This window comes from Synchiropus splendidus, chromosome 12 (genome assembly GCF_027744825.2).
Source record: "Synchiropus splendidus isolate RoL2022-P1 chromosome 12, RoL_Sspl_1.0, whole genome shotgun sequence".
In the NCBI taxonomy this organism is placed as follows: domain Eukaryota; kingdom Metazoa; phylum Chordata; class Actinopteri; order Syngnathiformes; family Callionymidae; genus Synchiropus; species Synchiropus splendidus.
The window spans coordinates 8,222,509-8,243,561 of NC_071345.1; the positions used below are offsets into that span (position 1 = coordinate 8,222,509).

Here is a 21,053-nt window from a genome sequence, read left to right on the forward strand (position 1 = left end):
TCACCAGGCTTGATCTGGTACTTAAACGACACACGTGGCTCCTGGAATGCTCTGTCTTATACTGTGTGTGTGTCATGTTTGGAGCTGATGACAGATGTGAAGACATGGTGTTGATACGAATGAGACCTCGTCACTGCTTTGTTATCTATTGGAAAATCCCAGATATGATGTCAAACATTGTTTATATTCAGCTTCAAACTGACTGTTATATGGCAGTTCAGAACCAAGGACAGGTCATTCTGATGAACTTTAGTGCCTCTTAACTGCTTTGGAATCCATTTACAAACATTTTACATCAGTAGTCGCCAAAAAACAATTGAAAATCTTCAGAAGCTACAAACCAAGACTTAATCTTGGTTCTTGGTTCTAACATTAATGTAAACAATACAACGTTGAAAGGCATTGTGGGACTGACCTACTGAAAACAAGGTAGTCCATAATCATCATAGTTTGTGGCACAATATTTTGTGTCTAAACTAAACCTAACATGAAGATTATGTTTTAGATGTCCCTTATATTGGGGAAATTCAGTTCCAAAACAAACATGAAACAATAAAAGATGTGAGTCAAAAATGTCAATAACTTTGACGCAATTGTCTCCCAATGTTTTCAGAGCATTGACTAGTTGCTGTGCACAATGATTCGAGGAGTATGAGTGACATGCATGGTTTTTCAAGCAGCTCATTAATAATAATTTTCTGATTATGCCCATAAAGATAACGTTTACGAGTCAGATAAGGGGCCGTAATGTGCGTATTCTTTTTCTCCAGCAAACAAAACCCTCTCTCTCCTCTTAGAGCAACTTTGTATCAAAATTCAATTTTGATAAACATGAAAAATGAAAATATGAATATACTTTTTTTTTTTTAAATGACAGAAACTACCAAAATGGCTGACACACTGCGCCTGTTTCTCTGTTACATTTATAGCTGATCAAAAATATAAATCACAAGCTTCTAGAGCATCTCTAAGGTGTTTATAGCTGTAGCCACAGCTGTTATTTAGTGTAATGTCTGTTGTGTTACTGGTGCTATGTTTTGAGCCACAAACATGCCATTAATGTTTAGGCAAAATGAAGCTCATCTGATCATTTAAAGTTTTCATCTGCTGCCTTATCATGCAGCTGCCACAAATAAGTGCATTGTTGGCCGGAAAGAGAGCAGTACCTCTTAACAAGATCAAGTTATGATAATCTAATACACGTTGAAAAATAACCTTTTTATTGTGACTTATATAAAATCTGTATTCAATAAATTTCTTTTAACTGTTTTGAGAATGTTACAGAAAAATAAAGAAGAAGGAATTTGTAGGTCATTATTCTTTCATAGTTTACTGGTAGACTTTATATGTACACGTAACAAGACCAAAATAAGGAGTGGTGTCATTTTTTTTAGCACCGCCCCTCAACACAGCCGCGGTTTTAGCATCAGTTAGCTACTTTACATTCTTCCATTACATACATACATACAAATCACTTTCAAATCCAGTGTGTCCTTAGACACATCCTTGACAGAAGACAATTTGTTGCTTTAATTTGTTTTATTTTTAAGTAATTTAAATTAGATTCATCACACAATTCGGAAATTTGACTTGCCACGGCAGCAAACGTTAAAGACAAACACTAGACATTAAAGATGTCCATAAAATAACACATATTGCACAATTATACAAATGTTAACAAATGAATTAGTGAAAAATGAAATAAAAAGAAAGAAATAAACATGATCATAATTACACTAAAGAATACTAAAAAGTACAGCTTTAATTTAAAATGTATATGAATTAACAACGCTAGAGAACTTGAGGGTTATTTTTGGTGCAGCGTGTACTAAGTCTCATCTTCACCTTCCAAATGAGAATGCACTTGTGTGTTGCTTGCTAAAATCCTCAGAGGCCACCCAAATGACCCCCGCGCTCACGGTGACATGATAAGTCATAAACCATCGTCTGACAAAAATAATGATTCATGCTGGGTGTTTGCGGTGAGTTTGCTCCACTGGACCTGTGTTCTTCGGATTGTGATCATCTCAAATTGTAGGTTGATCGCTGCGAGGCCGACCTGCATTGGATGCTCCATGACTCCTTTGTTTCATGAACCAAAGGAGGAGGTTGCAAGTTCAATTCCAGCTTGGTGTTTGAAGCAAACCCCTGTTCTATCTGTGCATTTTTCTTTCTTTTGATTGTGATTATAATTATATTTTTCTAGTATTCCTAAGTCTAATTATTATTTTATTTTGTCATAAGATTTGTTTATTTTTTAACATGTCATTTAAGGTCCTTATTTTATGTTATTTAATCTGTTCAATTGTGCAATATGCGGCTGCTTTGTGTACAGTATACTGCTCCTTTATGTACATATTTAATGTCTACTGTTTGTAACCTTTATATTCATGTTCTCCCCACTTCAGGTTAGGTTTCCTCCATGCACGCTGGTTTAGGTGCAGTTTTAAGGTAAAGGGATTCGTTTTATCATGTTAAATAAACAATGTTTGCATGTAAGTTGTCTTGTTGTAATGCAAAGTAAAAAAGTTGTAAAATTAAATTTCTCACCAAAGCAAACTAGTGCTGAGGTGGTCATAATGTTGTGGCGAATTTCACAGACGCCAGTCGCTTGAGCGTTGGGAGCGAACTGATGCTGCAAGGCGTGTCGTGGTGCACCGGGCCACCACCATGTGAATCACATGATGTGATCCGGACAGGAGGAGGTGAAGGCGGGAGGAGCGTCCTACAAGAGTTCGGCCGGACATCTCTCCCCATCACTCCGGATACAGGCCACACACACCGTGCTCCACTTCAACCGGACATTTGAAAGCGTTCCACCGGATACAAGACCAAACCTACGCTCTGTTTTTTTTTGAAGCGTGAGCAGAGCCAAAGAGAGAAGTTCGCCATGGGAGCCGAGAGTTCAGTGCAGCGGGACGGGAAGACTGAGGAGGATGCCCCGGTCACGGCTGCAGCCTCCGGCGGGGAGCTGAGCGCGGAGGTGACGCTGCTGCAGGAGGGAGACGACAAGGTACGGTCAAGTCCATGTGCTTCCAGTAGCCACACTGGCATCCCCTGCTGGTTTTGTTTTTCAACTCATGGTCTTGTCTGCGTCTTGTTGAAGTACCTGCCGCCTCCATCTTTGTTGCCGCTGCTGTTTTTGCTGAGTAATATTCCGCAGTAATAAAACAGACCAGCGCTCAAGATGCCGCGGGACGAATAAACACGACTTTTCATTCAAAGCACTTAACAAAACCTGTGACAACTGAACCTTCTTCCAGGTCAAGTTAGAGAGAAACTTGAATCTCCGACGCTGTACTCCGTGTACTCCAGGTAAATTGACCTTGTGTTGAATTAAATTACATTAAATGACTTATTCAATTCAAGCCAAAAAAGGTGAGCTCTTCACCAACTCTCACAGTTCAGGCTGGTATTGATCTAATAAACATAATTCTATTTTGAAAGTCCATTGTGTGAATGGCGATTATTTAACTCATGACTTTAGGATTTCATTAGATGCAAAGGAGTGAGGCCAAAAATACTTGATCTATGTCTCAAAAGCAAATGTTTGGTGCAGGTTTTCTTCTGACAGCAGATTTATCAGAACCTAGTTGGGTTTAATACCCGGATTTGTGTCCAATTTCTTCCTTTTTTTAAAGATGCGATAAAGGTTGTCTTGGTACCAAACATATTTCTTGTCTACCTTCCATTGTGAAGTGCTTTTTTGCTTTGGTTTGGTCAGATGAACGTGTTGTGTAACAATTGAAACTGCTCATCTAAATGACTGAAGCATCAACATCCACAGACTTGAGCCGAGCAAACGTGATGACCAATGACCTGTTTTTAGTTGACAGCTTTCGGAGGCATCACTTCAGAATCTCCGGGCCTCTTTGCACGGGCTGCTGCCCCTGCGACCCAGTCTGAGACATGCCATAAAAGCTGCATGTGCTGCAGAACTATGAGGTTTAGATACGACAACTTGAACCATGTAACTAAAAAGTACTTCACCAGCTGTCCAGATGGTTTCTACAGTTACGACTACCACGTTTGACTTCAGTAAACCAGCATCACTGTTGAGGCCAAGATACACGTGATGTTTATCCGCTGCTCCTGGGGATCTTCTACATGCAGCAGTGGCTGACACTTCCTTTAAATCAATTTAACCTTGTTTACACCATTGCAATGCTAGTGCATCTCACATGACAAATTGGAGGCCCCGGGGCCAAATGCGGCCTGCCAGTCAAGATCATGTCAGTACATCGCTGTTTGAATATTCACAGTCATTTTGACTGGACTTATTTGAAACTTTTATCCATGGGTAAATGACTTTAAATGCCACATAATCAATCGTGTAATTTAAAGGTGCGTAAAATACTGTTTGCCTTGTGCTTTTGTTCTTAAAGGGCCCTTGTCTGCTTATATAACCCTCATCACAGCTAAGTGTGCTCCAGCTGCTGTCCTGGGAGGTGGGGGGCACCGAGGGCTGTATATCTTGTCGACTCAGCGCTGTTGCATGTCCATGTTAATTGCTCAGCTCTGTGTGAATAAATATTTGAAAGGCGCCTGCTAATGAGTATATATGTTTCGCCACCTGCTCTATTCACGCCTGGTGTAATCCATTGGATTTATTGACTTTTTGAGAGACCGGGGGTCAGCAGGTCAGCTCCGTGCGCTGTCTCTCATCGCCAGAGGTCAAACGACGCTGAGACAAACGTTCACTTTGTTGGACGACACCAAGATTTATCGGAGTCAGTCAGTCGACTGGGTTTTTGTGCTTGAATCGAGGCAACGTAGCTTACATACCATACCATTGTTTCATTGTCAAAGTCCTCTCTGAATGATTGTCTCAACATTTCACATGGATTCCAGGCAAACTTCTTCATAACTTACACACTGTTAGTCATAGCGATGGAAAATTTCATTTAGTAAATCTTGTTAAATTACGTTATTTAGGCATCAACGAATTTGAATTTTTTCAGTGCCACATAAGTCCTTCAGTTCAATTCCTTGTTCTTTTTTTTGCCTAAATGTAATCGCTTGCTGTAGGTCTGAAGAGGATGGTTATGATCTGAAGTTGATTCTCTGTTTTTGACCTTTGTCTGGCTTGTATCAGAGCATGCCTCGCAGTTTTTTAACCAAGTTACTTAAATTATTTCCTCATTACTCTGGATGTAATCCTATTATTTGAATGCATGTAAACACAATTTAGGGGCGATGTGATTCCTGTGAGGCGGCACATGGCGCCGGCTTCATGTGTGTATGAATCAGTTTTCCACCGCTCACTGGGTCGCAGGGGTCGCAGCTCAAGAAGGCCACTTTGGAGAGATTGAAGCTACATTCACACGGAGCCACACACTTTCCGATCCAAACATTTGCCGTGTCGGTTTCAAACAAGTGTTCTATAAAAATGAAGCTGTTTCTGCCCTCCTCAAGGATTCTTTGGATGAAACAATGTAAAGCTCTGGCAACAAATAAGATAAACAAATCAGTCGATAAGACATTGAAGTTTACAGACGACACGGATGAGCTTTGTTTAAAGTCAACACTGAACTACAAGTCGTGAGAGGCATTAGTGCGTTTTTCCAGGGTTTTTTAGCAGCTCTGTGGTCACCTGCTTTGAGCTTCATCGACACAACACCTTGAATTTCTGTTCCATAACTTCTTGTTTGGTTCTGAGTAGAGGAAAAAGAATTTCCTTTTAATATTAACAGTCATCTGAACAGTTGTTGAATGAATGCAACAGAAAATAACTGCACAAATCAATAAGACTTAAAGTTACAGGATCAGAACAAAATAAATAAAAAAAACATTCATTTTGAAAAAATAAATTATACATTTATCCATCCATCAATCCTAAACCGCTTATCCGTTGCTGGGTTACAGGGGCAGCAGCTTCAGAAGCTTCTCCCAGGAAACATATACCAGTTCCGACCGGGGGGAACCACCTCAACTGTCTCATTGTGGAGAAGCAGCGACTCTACTCCGAGTCTCTCCCAAATGACAGCACTTCACTCACCCTATCTCTAAGGGAGACACCCACCACCCGTCGGAGAAAACTCATTTCACCGGCTTGTATCAATGATCTCAATCTTAGGGTCACGACCCACAGCTCATGACCCTAGCTGACCTGATGTTTTGCATTAGTAACATAGGTATAACTGTTATTAGTGCTGAAGCTTCTTCCTTTGTGAATTACTTCAGCTATTTGCAATTATTTTAATTGAAATTCAGCTGCCAAACAAGGATTGCATTATATTGAGCTAGACAGTACAGTTATTGAGCTCCAATGAAGGTGCTGAGGCTGTTCACAAAGAAAGGAAAACTGCTGAAGACAACATGACGCCAACTCTTCAGCTGCCCTGGTGTCGAGGTGGGAAGTAAAGAAACGCCTAGTCACTGCATGTCAGGTCCTGCGCCTGTCACTACAGAAGCGGCAGGTGACTCCAATGATCTGCCATCTTGTTATGTAAGATAATGTGCAGTGATTAAAGCTGCGACGTTCCTCTGTAATGAGTGGCGGCTGATCAGACGGCGCTGCAGCTTTCATTATTCTCTTGAGCAGAGGGAAGGGTTGTGGGGAGATAGTCCGGGTCAAACAGAGGATCCATTCAAGCTTGGACGGGACTGGACAAACCGGGGGCCCCTCTGTGCACTCGCCCAAAACAAGAGGGAAGAACCTGCGGGGCATGAGGGGGCAGGGGCGGCATTTTGGGTGGGCAGGGAAAGAAGATGGGGAGAAGAATCGCCCGATTGTTTCCCCAGATCTTCCTCTTGTCTGTGGTTGTTTTCCAAGACAGTTTGAGTGAAAGTGAAAGGAGCTTGACGCGACGAAGCACACGCTCACTGTCATCGTGTGAATGGAATAACAACACATTGTGTTGGGTTAAAACAAAAGTGATACGGAGTCATATTCATGGTTTATTCTGTCGAGACAGTGTCCAGATATTCACACAACACGTGAGTACTGAGCGACGACTTGAGTTTTGTTTACGCTGCAGTCTGTCACCAATCAGGTCGCAATACTTGAGGCTGAGTCTGTGGCGCTGTGGGGTTAGCTACACTGATCTGAAGTGGTTGCAGCAGAACACCAAACAGTGATCGAAGTGGTGGCATTTGAAGGTTTGAGAATCAGGTCAGTCAGCTAAGCCACAGTGAAACAGCATGTTCTTAGTAGTGCAGACGTGTTGCCTCTGAATACACTGATAAATTATTTTTACTGTCATTTTTACTGTCCTCGAAGCGCAGGGTCTTGGTACAGAAACTGAGTGACTCGCTTATAAATTAAAACTAATCGAATTTACAAACAATTTTCTGGTATAGATGAGAAGATGAGCCTTGTCCTCGTTGCTCACATTCACTGACAGCACTGAATGTGCTTTCAGAACTCCACAAATTACACTCAAATAATCTGTACTGTGAGGGCTGGTTGACGCCGGACATCTGCGTATAAAACTGATAGTCTCATCTTAATAGAGAAAAATCAAATGTCTCAGTCTACGTTACGACATGTAATTCATGATGGCCGGTGAATTTGGCAGCCTAAATTTAGGAACAAAAACAAGAATTATTCCATGATTTTACGCCCTGTGCATTAAACTGTCGGTATGGGACGTTACTTATCTACAAGAGTTTGTAAAGCAGTAAGACATAGTCACACTCGTATACTATATATGGCTCGGAATTTCTACGACGACCTCTGACACAGGCGAACCGAGGCCCAGTGGGAGACTAAACTATTGACATTGAACTGCCATTTTCCACGTCTTAAAGACATAAACACATCACTAAACCCAAAGAATATCTTATCTAATCTAAACCCACCCAGTACCCTGATAGGTACGAGATTAAACTATGAATCACTGACAATGTCACATGTAATATTTACATTTTAAACCAACTGCAGTGTGAATGTTACTTCCTGTATGTATGTTTTTCAAGCAGCATTATAGCACGACTTCCTGTTAAAGATTCTTGAAGCCTATCCCAGGTAGTAGGGGTGACAGGCTGGGGTCACTGTGAACAGCACCAGTCCATTAAATACATGTGCTCACACATCATTTGTGGCCCATATTCACACCTGCACGTCTGCACCACAACTCTGAAAACAGCTACACTGTCGTCAACAAACGAAACGTGTTGTAATTGAATGTCCTTCCAGTGTGGCACTAGCTCTCCCCTCTTTGCTCACGTCCTCTGTTCCACCTTTAGTAGCATCCATTTTTCATCAGTTCGGGGCGGTGAGTCATCTTTATAAAGCTGCAGGCTTGGAGCCAAACAGAAACAGTGGGACAGTGTGCATCCTTAATTCGTAAACCAAAGTTGAAGTTGTTTTTCTGAGCGCTTAAGTTGTTTTTAATATCCAGGCCAAACATTAAACTTTACTTTTCATCATCATCTTCAATGGTGTCACTCTTCACTTTAGTTTATTCCTTTCTTTTTGCGTTTATGTGCTGTGTCAAATCACTATTGTGGTCAACCTACATCTCCGTGCTCTTGGCCCAGGTTCATGCCGGTGTCTTATTTCATTTGAAGAGTCTGCTGGGTCTCATATTTTATTTCACATCTGTCAATCTTCTTAGGAACCTCGTACTGTGTTACAGTCCTCAAAAATGAGACAAGCGCAAAACATCTTTCACTATGAGACGCAAAAATATTTGTGTCACACAAACAGCTGTATATTCCGGAGGCATGCCTGTTTATACAAGCTATGTTTTTTACAAGACATATTTCAGCTGTGTAACTTTTGGACAGGCGGTATTGTGAAATAGTTTCAGGGTTGGAGTTCACGAGGTTCACAACTGTAAATAAGCGGGAATTCTTTTAAAATGGAGGGATTTGGCCGGACAAAAAACATGATGTGCGTTGGTGTCTGAAAGCTCTTCCGCAGTTACATCTGGATGACGGGAAAAAATATACAGCTTCGATGAAAAATGGAGCGAAGCCCGTGTAAAAGTGGAATAAGAAGATCTTAAAATATGGCGACATCCAACTGAGAAACACCTGCCAATATGTCCTTTTAAATGTCAAAATCTGAGTTCAATAACCATCTCTCGGTTTTTAATGAGCTGTTAAATGTTATTGCTCAGCCAGAACAAAACTTTTAAGGACTCTCAGGCTTAGAGATGTAACTGTTGGATGCAAGATATAGACGGTGTCCTATTTTAATGATCTGGTACTGCTCAGTCGTTGGCCAAACAAAATCTGTGTTTATTGCACCGTCTGCTCCCTTAAATAGTCTGAAGAGAAAACCCATCAAATGGTCAATTTAACGTGCAAAGTGACCCTTTGAAATGTAGCCACTGCCCACAAATGAAATGAAGTATATGTCCTCACACCTGTTTGACCTACATCTGTGCATCCATAACCTTTAACCCTGAATCCCTGTACCTCCCACATTTTGTCTGTTTTCCATTGCGCTGCCATCCCTTCATCTGTGCAGCAAACAACAACAACAGCCTGGTTTTGGGAAAGACCCCCCAGCTCAGGATCGTAGCCAGGACAGACTGGCCAGTGAGTGACCCCAACTGCCTGTCTGACTGGGCTGAAATAACAAATTCACCCACCCCTTCGCTGACCCGCCTGTCGTGAATCTCCAAATATCTGTGGGCCTCGATAAGCATCTGACTTTGAGAATCGAATGTGAGAGAAGCAGAAGGCGTCCGGCAGACGCCATAAACATGGTATTAATTAGGTGCTTAATCCAGACTTTGTTTTTATGGCTTTCGCTGTCAAATGACTCCCATATTATAGCCCCGCTAATGTCCCTCTGTTTGATCTCAAGAAAAACAGCTAGGGTCAAATGTAGCAACACATGTCACAACACTGCCTGAGTGCCTTAAGTTCAAGATATGAAGTTGTTTCCAAGAGGGCATTACGTTGGCCTAGCAGTCAGAATGTAGACGGGCCTGACACGCAAAAATGGGAAACTGCGAGAGCGATCGCAGGACCATTTTAAGAGGGCCACAACTCAGTCACAGACTTTCAGTATCAGCTACTTGGAACACACTTCCACTCAGTATTCATCAATTCTAATATTTACCGTAGCTCTCAAGCGTCAAGATGCAAATAAATACTGCTGTTTTAGTGGGTTTTTTCCCGTCCACTCAAGGACAGTATCCACTCCGTTGGATTGGCCTTCTGTTCTTTCCACAACTTTTTACGTCAGATTCCAGAGGGGATCGATTTAAAAACACTGTCTTGCGTCTTCATCTGTACAGCCAAACCTCAACTTCTTGATGATGTCATAACCCCGCCTCCCTAACCTTTGTTTTACATCCTGAAAGGTATCATTTCAGGCCCTAACATTCCATACAGCTATGGATGGAGCCTTCTGTTTGTGCTCTGCATTCATTTTGTTCGTATTTCTGCACGTTTACACACATCTTACGAATACGGTCCAAACATGGCAGTACCACAGGAAACCATGGGGGGCAGTGTTGCTATTGCTACCTGATACGTAGCTATAATGAGACACGAAGAAGACCTCTAGTTGTGATATCTTTAACAACCACCGCCTCCTACAACAAAGCCTCCGTGTTCCTCTTGAGCAAGAGGCACGTTATCAATACTTCTTCCACAGTTGGCAGATTTGTTTTGGAGTTTATTGTTGTCATAAACTTTTGACTCTGGGCTGCGCCCCCTGGTGGATTCATTGATGAACAGCACTATCATTGCAAAGAACGCATCAAAGCCTGTGATCAATGACAGTAACATAGTTTGAAATGGGTACAATTTCGTATGTAAAGGGAGCATTAATGACCTTTAAAGAGTATTGCTCATTCTTCATGGATATATTAACACTAAATCTTCAGCTTCAAATGACAATTGATGATGCAAAGAGGGCATCACCGGTACTGCTAAGCCTTTGTCTCAATTATTTGTGTGAGCAGTAGAAAAGCACCTGCCACCACCACCAGCATTTTCAGATTTAACTTGGAGGGAAAAATGTACTTATGAATTGTTTATTGAAAATGGCAGGATTAAGATTGAATTGGAAAAGATGAGTTTTGGTGTGGGCCTCGAATGCCCCTTTGTGCACTGAGCTTTATTCATTTTCTGTACTTGTGGCTTGAGCTTCCAGTAGAATTCATGGTCATATAAGCCATAATAAATTGGCATTGTCTCTCATGTCGAATTCCCCCACTGTGGCACTAATAAAGGCCATCTAATCCGAAGTAAAGTCATCGCTGACGTTGGTTGAGACTTGCCCACCTCTCTTTGAGGTCTACAAGGGTATTCAAGTGGCTGTCGTGGCTTTTTCAGAGCACATATTTGGAATACTTAGAGCTTTTTTAAGGGGTGATACTTGACTCTCCCTTCAGCAGCCTCCAAGTAAGTCTGTGGCAGACAATATAGTAAACACAGAAGAGCATTATTGAGTCAGGAACTGGAGGTTTGGATCTTCTTGAATGAACTGCTTCCCTTCCTTGGTCTCTGTGCAAAATGACTTATGATCAGTCACAAGATATTTCCTTGAACCTGGTAGCATTTATGTTCTCACAAATCCACCAAAAACTAAAAAAAAACAAACCAGTAACAGGAAGCAGACGAACAAAGGAACTGAAACTGGACCAAAGTAATTAGACAACTGGAGTCAGGTGGAGAACATGAGACAGAACATTCAACTGCAGCGATAAACTAATGAGAGACGTGACTGCAGTGACCATGATGGATATCAGGGGACTGAAAGTCGGTCGAGCACAAGTTTGGCAAAAACACATGGTTTAAGAACACATGAAATTTATAATAAAGACAATTAAAAGCTTTCTATTGATAAAAATCAGAAGATAGAAACAGAAATCTAAGCAAAAAATCAAACGAACGTTCATAGATGAGTTATCCAATCTAATTATATACATTTATTTGGGTAATATTAAATAAATACTTGACCTAAATTGTATCACACTGAATTGCAGCATTGTGGTGGTATTTTTACACTCCACTTTACACTAGATTCCAGCGCTTGATATTTAACCTGCACAACATGGTTTTTATCTTGCTAGTTGATGTGCAATTACTAGTTCTCTCACTGACCAGAGGAAACCAGTTAGAATTGTTTGAAGTAAATGTGTTTTATATGTTTCTGTGAGTGGACATGTATTTGATGCTACAATTGTGGTGTCCAAAAAGATCCAACCGTTTTTTTCTTGGGCACAGACCTTAATGTGGAGAGCCATCGGAGCCGCCATGTTGACTTGGGTTGCGTCTCAAACCTTTGTTTTTGCCGTCGTCTTCTGCCTGAGCCAACATTTGAGACCTCCTGGTGGATTGAGATTGTCTTAGGGCCCTTCTTGTCTTGTCCACCCCATTAAAGTCTGAATAGTCAACTCCATAAATGCTCATAGAGAGCCAGTAAAAAAGACTCTTCCATGAGTTAAGTTTCTATTTGTGGTCTGTCTGTGAAGAACTGACGGTTTTACTGCAGTGGTGGGCTCTCTTCCTGAGAGCCACCATAAATAAGATTGGAGAGTCAAATGTTTTTCTCTGCAGCGGTCCGCGGTGCCAGATAAATGATTCAGTTTAGCAAGCCTGAAAGAGTCTGGGGACTGTGGAGGCTCAGATGAGCAGCCCGAGGATCCAGCACGTTCTGGGGAGGACCACCGTCTGTCTTAAAATGGGCGACTTCCTGGATATGTCTGGCGTGCTACTTCACGTTTGAACTGTCCGCAGAAGTACACAAGTGTAGGGGAGGGACATGTCAAATGCTTCGGCACCGCTTAATTGTCTTCACACACAAAGGGGACCAAACACATACACAAGCTCAGGTGCTTGCAGTGTTGACTACCTGAGAGTTAATGGCTCGTGGAAGCAGTGAGAGTGGGTCTTGTCGGGCCTTGATCTTTGGTATGTAGTGAATGTGGAGGTTAGAGATAATAGATTGGGGGCAAGCAGGGGTGAATAGACATGCAGAAGGGAGTAAGAGGGAGTCAAAGGTGAGACAGACCCCTCATGTCCTGATAGACCTCAGGAAATATTTATGTCTCACATCAGCCGAATAAAAAGATGTTGCTACTTGTTTGTTAAGTCGACAAAGAAAGGCACTCTGTTTATGTGTGTATTATGGGTCCACCCTTTTGAGTTGACGCTTAAATCCAGGGCAGCAGATAGGGGGCAGCATTGCTCTCAAACACTCACATTTAAACCTATTAACAAGAGCTATGTTTTGCGTCAACATGCCAAAACCTGTGAACATGTAAATCATCCCCCTCACGTTTTCCTGTCCTTATCTCCCCTCTGCCTGTTCTTCATCCCCCTCCGTCCTTCGCTCGTCTGCTCCAAGACTCTGTCCACACCTCAGAGGTCAAAGGTTTCAAGGTTAACCGCCATCACTAACAGTGGCGGACCCCACAGAGTCTTGCAGCCCGTTATCTCCCGCCGCGAATTTTGACTGCCACTGTGAATTAGAGTCAGGTTGGTGAGTGAAATGTCCTGCTTTTCTACTCAGGAATCCCCTCTGCTGTTAATTCTGCTTTATGTCTGGAATAAATCTGGCTTGGGGAGCGATCGGGTAAAAAAAGTTTTCCCCTCTGCTGCGCCAAAAACAAAAAGATGAAAGATAAACAGAGATAACAACCTTCCCAAAACTGATGGTCAATTTAACTGGTGTCACGTGGAGATAAGAAACAAATCAATGTGTTCTACTTACACAGAGTGGACCTATTAGATTTTATAAGGACTCTTGAAGCCTGGGTCACGGCTCTCATCTCAAAGACAACATTTTTCTTCATCCACCCATCCTATTTTTGTCACCTGAGGTGGCTTGGCCCATGGTCCCAGCCAAGAGGCTCAGACCTCCCTCTCTCATGAGGCCTTCTGCTTGCTCAGGCATCATCTCTTCAGAGCGTCCTGAGTTTGTCCGATCTCCAGGATGACTGAGGTACTCACTGGGGGGAGACTGGACGCCTCTGTTGCTAGGCACAATCTTGTTTGACCTCGACATCATGTCCATAATTTGTGATTTAGGAACGAGAACCATGAAAACACATTACTTTCTCAAGTCAAAATTCTACACAAAACTAGTCAGGGAAATGATCCACATGGCTAAAATGTCAGTTTTACACAATGTTTTATTGGATCCAAAAAGGACGCTATGTTCCATGTTTTTTTCTCATAGTATAATGTACCACTTTACATAAGGAAAACATTGAAGTGTCCCCATGTTGCCCTTGCTGTTGTTTTGTCTCTGAGATGTCGTGTGGCCACTTCCTCTTCAGATTTAGAAGATTTAAGTTTGTCTTTTGGTCTTTGTGGGCGACCACGTCAGTCAGCCAAACAATAAAAAAATGCACAATTGGCTACAAAAATTCAACACAGAGCATTATCTCTGGGGCGAGAATGCCCGGAATGTCGGGTGACGTACCTCAGCTTGGTTTTGGGTCAGCTTGGTTTCAGTTCACTGAAATGATAAAGGCAGCTTGCCTCTTTCTTCAAGTGAAGAAGAATCCAAAGGGGTTATGGCGCAGAGAAGAAACTCAACAACACTATGTCAGAAATGAAATAAACTATTCTCTATCTATGTCCGCACTAATGAAAATACGTTTTTTTGTGTTAGTCTGTATAAATAGTGAATTAGTGTGAATTGGATTCATGATCAAAGGATAAGGAAACACCTTCAACTTGTTAATGTGCTAGTGCCTGTTCCAGCCAGTGGAGGGACTCATTTCCTTTGATGATTTCACACATAAGATGAGATTCAAAACCAGCATGAGTCTATTGTGAGTGTTTCTGTGTGAAGGTTGAATGCTCTCCTCGGACTTGCATGGTTTTATTCTGGTTTCTCTGGTTTCCTGTCGTAGTTCAAGACCATACAGAGAATTGATAACTCTAAATTTGGGTGTGTGTCTCTAAGTGCTTGTCTTGACTATGTCTGTGATGTTGGCTGGTAGGAAACCTTTACCTTTTTTAAGACCTCAGACTAGAGTGTCATTTTGATATAATATATATGACTGCATCACAAATTTTGCCCCATGCGTGTGCTCATACGTGTTGTCATAAGAGAATTCCAGGCATGCTCACCGGTGGATGGCATTTTGTCCTGGGTCACGTAGGGGTGATGAGATAACTTTGGCACGGACAAGGTCAGAGAGGTGACCATTTGGCTTATAAAAAGAGATCGGGATCAGGTGTAGTGGGAATCTGTGGAATCTTGGGGAAGAGGTTGCAAAATGTGGAGAATGCCAGTCATGTGTCGGACTGGAGTAGGGTGGGGTCCCTTAGGGGCTTGAGGTCATCTGATGTATTTGGTGAGGGCTCATGGTGGCTTTAAAGAGCAACAGGAGCACCGTCCAGAATGTACCACGCGCTCGCAAATAGCTACTACTTGGGCTTTGCCATCAACTTGAACACTTTCTACATCGTGTTGCGCAGTGTTTGATGCTACAGTTGTTTTCTGAGCCCCAAAGCAACATTTTTTATGTGATCCTGACAAAGCCGGTCTCTTGGAATGAATGGGGCCGATCGAGCTCTGCAGTCTGCACATTTAACTCCCTCAAAAACGGGATTCCATCGACAACATTCTAACATGATTTCACGCTGGTGCTTCATCTTTGTTTGGGAGATGGGAACACTTGGACCACAGTCAAAAGGGGTCAGGGGTGCGGTTGTTATGAGCTCATTACATTCCAATCTTAAATCAAGTCATCTGGCACGGAGGGAAATCTGAGGCAATGGATGAAGTCGGTTGTTGGACAGAAACTTGTCTCTACTGCCATCAAACTTAGACCCTGTGTCACAAAGCGTTGCGAATACGAGTTCATATTCCAAGGCTCGCTGACTGAATCCTCCTTATGGGTGTTTCATATTGGACGGGCTTAGTGTTGATTTAATTCTCATAGCAAAATGTGTTTCATTTTGAATTAGATTCTGCAGCTTTGTTTTGAATTACAGCTCATTATATTATTATGTTATAGTCTTCAGACTTGTTTATCTTTGTTGGGATTGATCTATCCTTGCATCTTATCATTTAACTTACTTTGCACAATTGAAACGTATCTACGCATCTATACTTTTCTCCGATCCATAATAATCCCGGCCTCTATTTCCTTGTCAACTCCATCCCTTTAACTCGTCCCAGGAAGAGTGTCTGCGCTCCGGTGTCATCTTCCAGCTTTTTCCTGGAGCGGTTTGAGCCGCTGGGAAAGAAGCCGGGGTTTGTCCATTAGCTAGATTGGCGGCTCTGTGGGGAAGCTCTGGTTCCTTTTCCCCCGGCTGGAGGAGACAAAGGGTTGGCCGCCCTCACTATTGTACAGCTGTCAGGCGAGGCCGACCGCTGCCAGGAGAAAACTCTCTCAGGTCTCAGATTCACCGATAAAGGTGTTTTGGGTTTGACTGAGGCTTGTTAACACACTTTGTTCCGTGTCAGTAATGAGAAGTGATCGCGCCATCTTTACCTGGAATACTTGGAAAAGTTTTCCGGCAGTTAGCAAATTCCAGTAATGACGTCATGTTCTGTAAATATTAATGTCTGGACAAATCTATCCAGGTCTTGTCTGTCTTACATGATATTAATAACCACATGTCCTTGAGCTTCAATGACCTTTCAAAACTCAACGTTGGCTGGAAGCTGGGGAGCCAGGTGTGTACAGCGTCTGCAAGGTTTGAGAACAATTGTGAAGCCTTGAACCGCGTTTCCTGATAAACCTTAACACACTATTAATAACACTGCTGTCCTTTTTTTTTTTATAAAATGCAACCGGTGCAGGGATTCATCAGGTGGTGCATAACATTTCAGGCTCGACAAACATGGTACTGTGACGTAACTATATGGAAGAAAAAAATCCTTCCAAATTTCTGCTGCCTTTAAAGCTTGATGATGCGGATGGTCAGACTTTCATTGGTGGACGACCAGTCTTTCTTTGACATGTTCTATTACCGACGATTGAGTAATGTTTATTTGCTTTCATGACCTCGGTATTACTGGTATTCAGACGCTGTTGTGATACATTACGCTCACCAAAATGGTATTTTAACGTTCTTACTTTCATTCATTCTCACGTCCCTCCTTTCTCACGCGTCCTCTGCCTGTCTGTGTTCCAGCCTCTGCAAAAGAATGGACAGATCTCCAGCCTGAGCAGCCTGAACGGACACTCGGAGGACCACACGCTGGCAGAAGGTGTGTGTTTGTGTGTCAATGGTGTTTATTTACAGTGTAGTGATCCTGTGCTTATTGAGGTAAGTAGCAGCCATGTTTGTGTGTGTTTGTGTCTGGGCTGTTTCTTCAGCGGTGACCGGAGGTAAGCTTGTTTGTACGGGGTCACTTTTCTGTCTGTGTGTGTGTACCTTCATTTTTGTCTGCTAATATCCCCATGATTCCTCTGATCCCTTAGCTAATCCCTTTGTCAACACAATTGGACACCTATCGGCAACCTTTCTGCCCCACATGATAGTGTCTCGTTCAGAAGTCCAAATCCTGATCTGCATTTATCTTCAGCGAGTTCTCACCAACACTAAATTGTGGACACGGCATAAAGCAGCAAAGGGCCCAAATTCTGAGTGACAGTGATGTTGCAGGCCAAATAAAATGTATATTTATACAGGTCTATAGCAGATGACAGTCTGAAGTATTTTGTTTATTGAAATCTAGATTTAGTATGCTTATATTTGTTTGCTGTCAAACAATTGCATGCAATATTGCTATTTCTGCTAAATATATTCTCCAATAAGTCCAATAAGTGCGACCTTGTAAGCATTCTTCTCCAAATCTGTTTGCTTACCATACTGCAAATCTAAATGTAACTTTAACTCCTCCAAATAAATCATGGCTAAAACAGAAGTTCTGTCATTTCATACCATCTCTGCTACTAAGCCGACTGTTCATTCTAACCGTTGTGCCAATAGCATCATTGCTAGCAGCGGTTTTACCATTCGCGTTTCTTGCTCTCAGCAAAGCATACAGGTTCATAAATAAACACGGATGAATGCAAACACCAGATCTTATCACTTAAACAGCTCTTTAACATGGGCGCTGGTGGTCTTTCAAATTCCATTGATTTCTGGTTTGTCCGTTCGCTGGTTTAAATATTCTGGATTTCTAGGCCGGGTCCCATATCAAAAACTTTTAAACGATTTAAAACGATTTAAAACGATTTAAAAGGTGAAACCCAGTGAAGCATCAAGTGTCTATCAGGCCTGTCTTTGATCACTCTTCATATTTAAGGAGTCTGGTCATAATCTTGTAGGACAACAAAACCTGAGATAATCATTAACCTGAATTTAATAAGGTCACATTTATTTCCTCCCTCAAATGAACATGTGTACGACCTGCCTGCTCCTCCAGCTGTGCTTCTCCTATTTCCAAAGCTGCACATGTTTATTTTTGTTAACGTTTCTATTGTATCGACCTCGGTCTGGGAGGGCTGCAGGGGTGTGTGCCCCTCCCTAAATATTTAGGAGGCCGTGACCCAGGCTGCGCACAAAGCAGCCAGCACACTTTGTAATAACTTATTGCCCAGGGGACGGGGTAACCCTAGCCTCCTCAAAACACAGGAATATGCCACATTCCAAAGTGTCTAGATTAATAAGCTACTTAATGAAGTACTTCCGCTGCTTTGTTAGTTGCCGGCGTAAAACCATTACATGGAAATAAAATATATAGTGATACAACAACTGGTTTTGACAAGCTACTCAGGAGGGAACTCACTGATTTAAGTTCAACTACAAGCAGAGACGGTAGCACTATCGACTACTGCGCCAGGCTGTTTTCCTGACAGTGTTACTAAATCTGTGTTTTTTTTTCTGGAAAACTAATATTTCTTTTAGTCATATCTGTTGACAGATGTGGGGACTCAACAGAAGTAAACAGAAGTGAAGGCCCTCACAGCAGGTTCTTCCAACTGTAGTGTCTGAATTTGTTTGCAGCCAAATCATTGAGGACTCAATCATCAGTGTGGTCGTGTCCACGCTTTGAGAAAGACCATTCACCCGCTCACACTTGGCTCAGGCCCAAATCTTTCATTTCTGAACGTTTCCCCTCCACCACTTCAGTTATGCTGCACCCAAAACTGAATGAAGTAGAGCCACATCACACAATTCAAGGCGTTGCTATTGGCAGAATTTCGCACCGCTGGGTTGGTTCACCTTCCCCCCTCAGCCAACAAGAGCACACCATAGTTCTGTTAGGAAAGTGGAGAAACGTGTTTAAATACTGGCAAGTTGCCTCTAAACATTGGATCCATTTATGTGTACAGTGGGTGTGACTCTCCAGCGTCAACGGTTCTATGGATCGTCCTTGGTGGTGTGCAGGGGGTTGGGATTTAGATGGTGTCCTGACAGTGGCTGCTCCACTTTTTGTGTGTCTGAGAATTTCTTTTTTATTATATCCTCAAAAAAGCATTGCATGTTGGAGAGCTCCTTTTTAAGGGTGACCTGTCCAAAAGATCAGCACTGCGGATTGTAGTGTATAATAATACAGAGTGACTAATGCATAGAGTTTCAGAAACGGGCATTGTCTGGTTGATTCTTGTTGCCATAAGATTGAGTGCAATAGTCTGAACCTGAGGAACAGACAGAGGGAACTAGGACAGGGGTCTTCATAGAGCCAGGGTGGTGCAGGTTTTTGTTCCAACCAATGAAGCTCACGTAGTTGAACCGATCGGGTGTCTGAAGGTCAGAAGGCTGTAGTCAGTCTGGTGCTGCTTGTTTCAGCAGTGTTGTCCTGTGACCACGCGTAACGTGGCACTGAGATCCATGAGTTTGAAAATCCACGTGTACTATGGGGGAGATTACACCTATATCACAGTCTTGCTGTCTCCTTTGGTGTTTTAAATGTGATACTGTTGCAGCTCAGAATGAATTATCTCCAGACCAAGCAGTTATTTTTTAAATCCTGTACCAAACCTTCACAACTTCCGTAGATGGGTTCAGATAAAACTGCCCTTTACAATGCTTCACCACGTTGCCGACTAAACTCACATCCACCGACTGGTGAAGGACTCTTCAATAACAAACGGTGAAGTTGTGAAACGCTCAAGGTTGCAGATAAAAAGAGTGCAGGGGAGTAAAAGGAAGGGGAGCTCCACAATCGGGTTGAGGGGCAGCAAAGATAGGAGAGCGAAAAGCTATGCAGCGGTTTCACCACTTGTGTTGCCTGATAAGGTCAGAGCTGCATTGTGGGAGACAGGAAGAGGAATCTATGTGATAACAGCAAGAAATAACAAGAGATGGGCTGAACATCAAAGCTCTGACGCACATACACATACGTGCCCCTGAACAAACACCGGTGCTAGGATGCAGCTATGACTATTAAAATATAGAGATGCAAAGAGTGTGTTTCATCTGCGTCTGATGATGACATTTCTGAAGTGGACTCGAGCAATGGCTTGGGGTTTCCTGACCCCGTCCTGAAAGGTTCACCTCAGGCCATCACAGTAACCGTTGAGCTCTGGTTTTGTCTGAGATTCTGAAAACAAATCATTCATCGACATGACACTTAAGTAGTAGTTGTAGTTGGCACGGCTGCTGGAATGTTGGGAGCAGAGTGGGGATATCTTTTCCAACTGTATTCCGCAAACACTCCAGCAAGCAAACGCCAGTTCGCCTCCTGAGAGATCAATAGAAAAAGCAATAGAACTAATGGATAATAAAGTTGCAGGAATACTCTCTTACCGATTGAATTAAATGGAATTAATTGTGTGGGGTTTTACAACAAGCGTGTTTGTACGGGTCACTGGTTTTAGGGGTACGTTTGTGTTTATGGGTGCAGTGGGACTCTTGGAAATGACATAATTTACTGGCCGGAGTCCCGCTCGTCCCACCCTGAGTGTGTGCAGGCCGACAGATGTTAGAAAGGCAACGCTGACTGGTGAGTTTTGTGTGACATTTGTCCGGTGCTTTTACATGCGTGCTAACACAGTAGGTCAAAATCACTTCATTCAAGAGGACACCTTTCTTGTGACAAAAGAGCTGAGCCAAAAGCTATTGGTTTTAAAGTCTGTTCAAAGATATGAGTATTTCTTTTGGCGTGTCTGGACTTTCTCCGAGATGAGAGGGACCAGATTCAGAAAAGTCTCCTCGCTGTGGTAGTTTGCTGACGGATACCTCCCTGGTGAGGTGTTCATGGCATGTTCAACTGTTCG

The 21,053-nt window shown here is 42.5% G+C and overlaps 1 protein-coding gene across 2 annotated transcripts in view; it reads left to right on the top strand.

Annotated features, from left to right (window-relative positions):
• The first annotated feature begins 2,609 nt into the window (after positions 1-2,609).
• Positions 2,610-21,053, top strand: part of akap12b (A kinase (PRKA) anchor protein 12b) — a 35,256-nt gene continuing 16,812 nt past the window's right edge. Inside the window, exons 1-2 of one of the 2 annotated variants that reach the window (XM_053880936.1) lie at positions 2,610-3,013; positions 17,017-17,092. In XM_053880936.1, the coding sequence (XP_053736911.1) occupies positions 2,891-3,013; positions 17,017-17,092 (199 nt within the window). In that variant the 5' untranslated portion in view covers positions 2,610-2,890. Of the gene's footprint in view, positions 3,014-16,848; positions 16,941-17,016; positions 17,093-21,053 lie in introns of those variants that run through there. The other variant, XM_053880937.1, reaches the window with a different exon arrangement.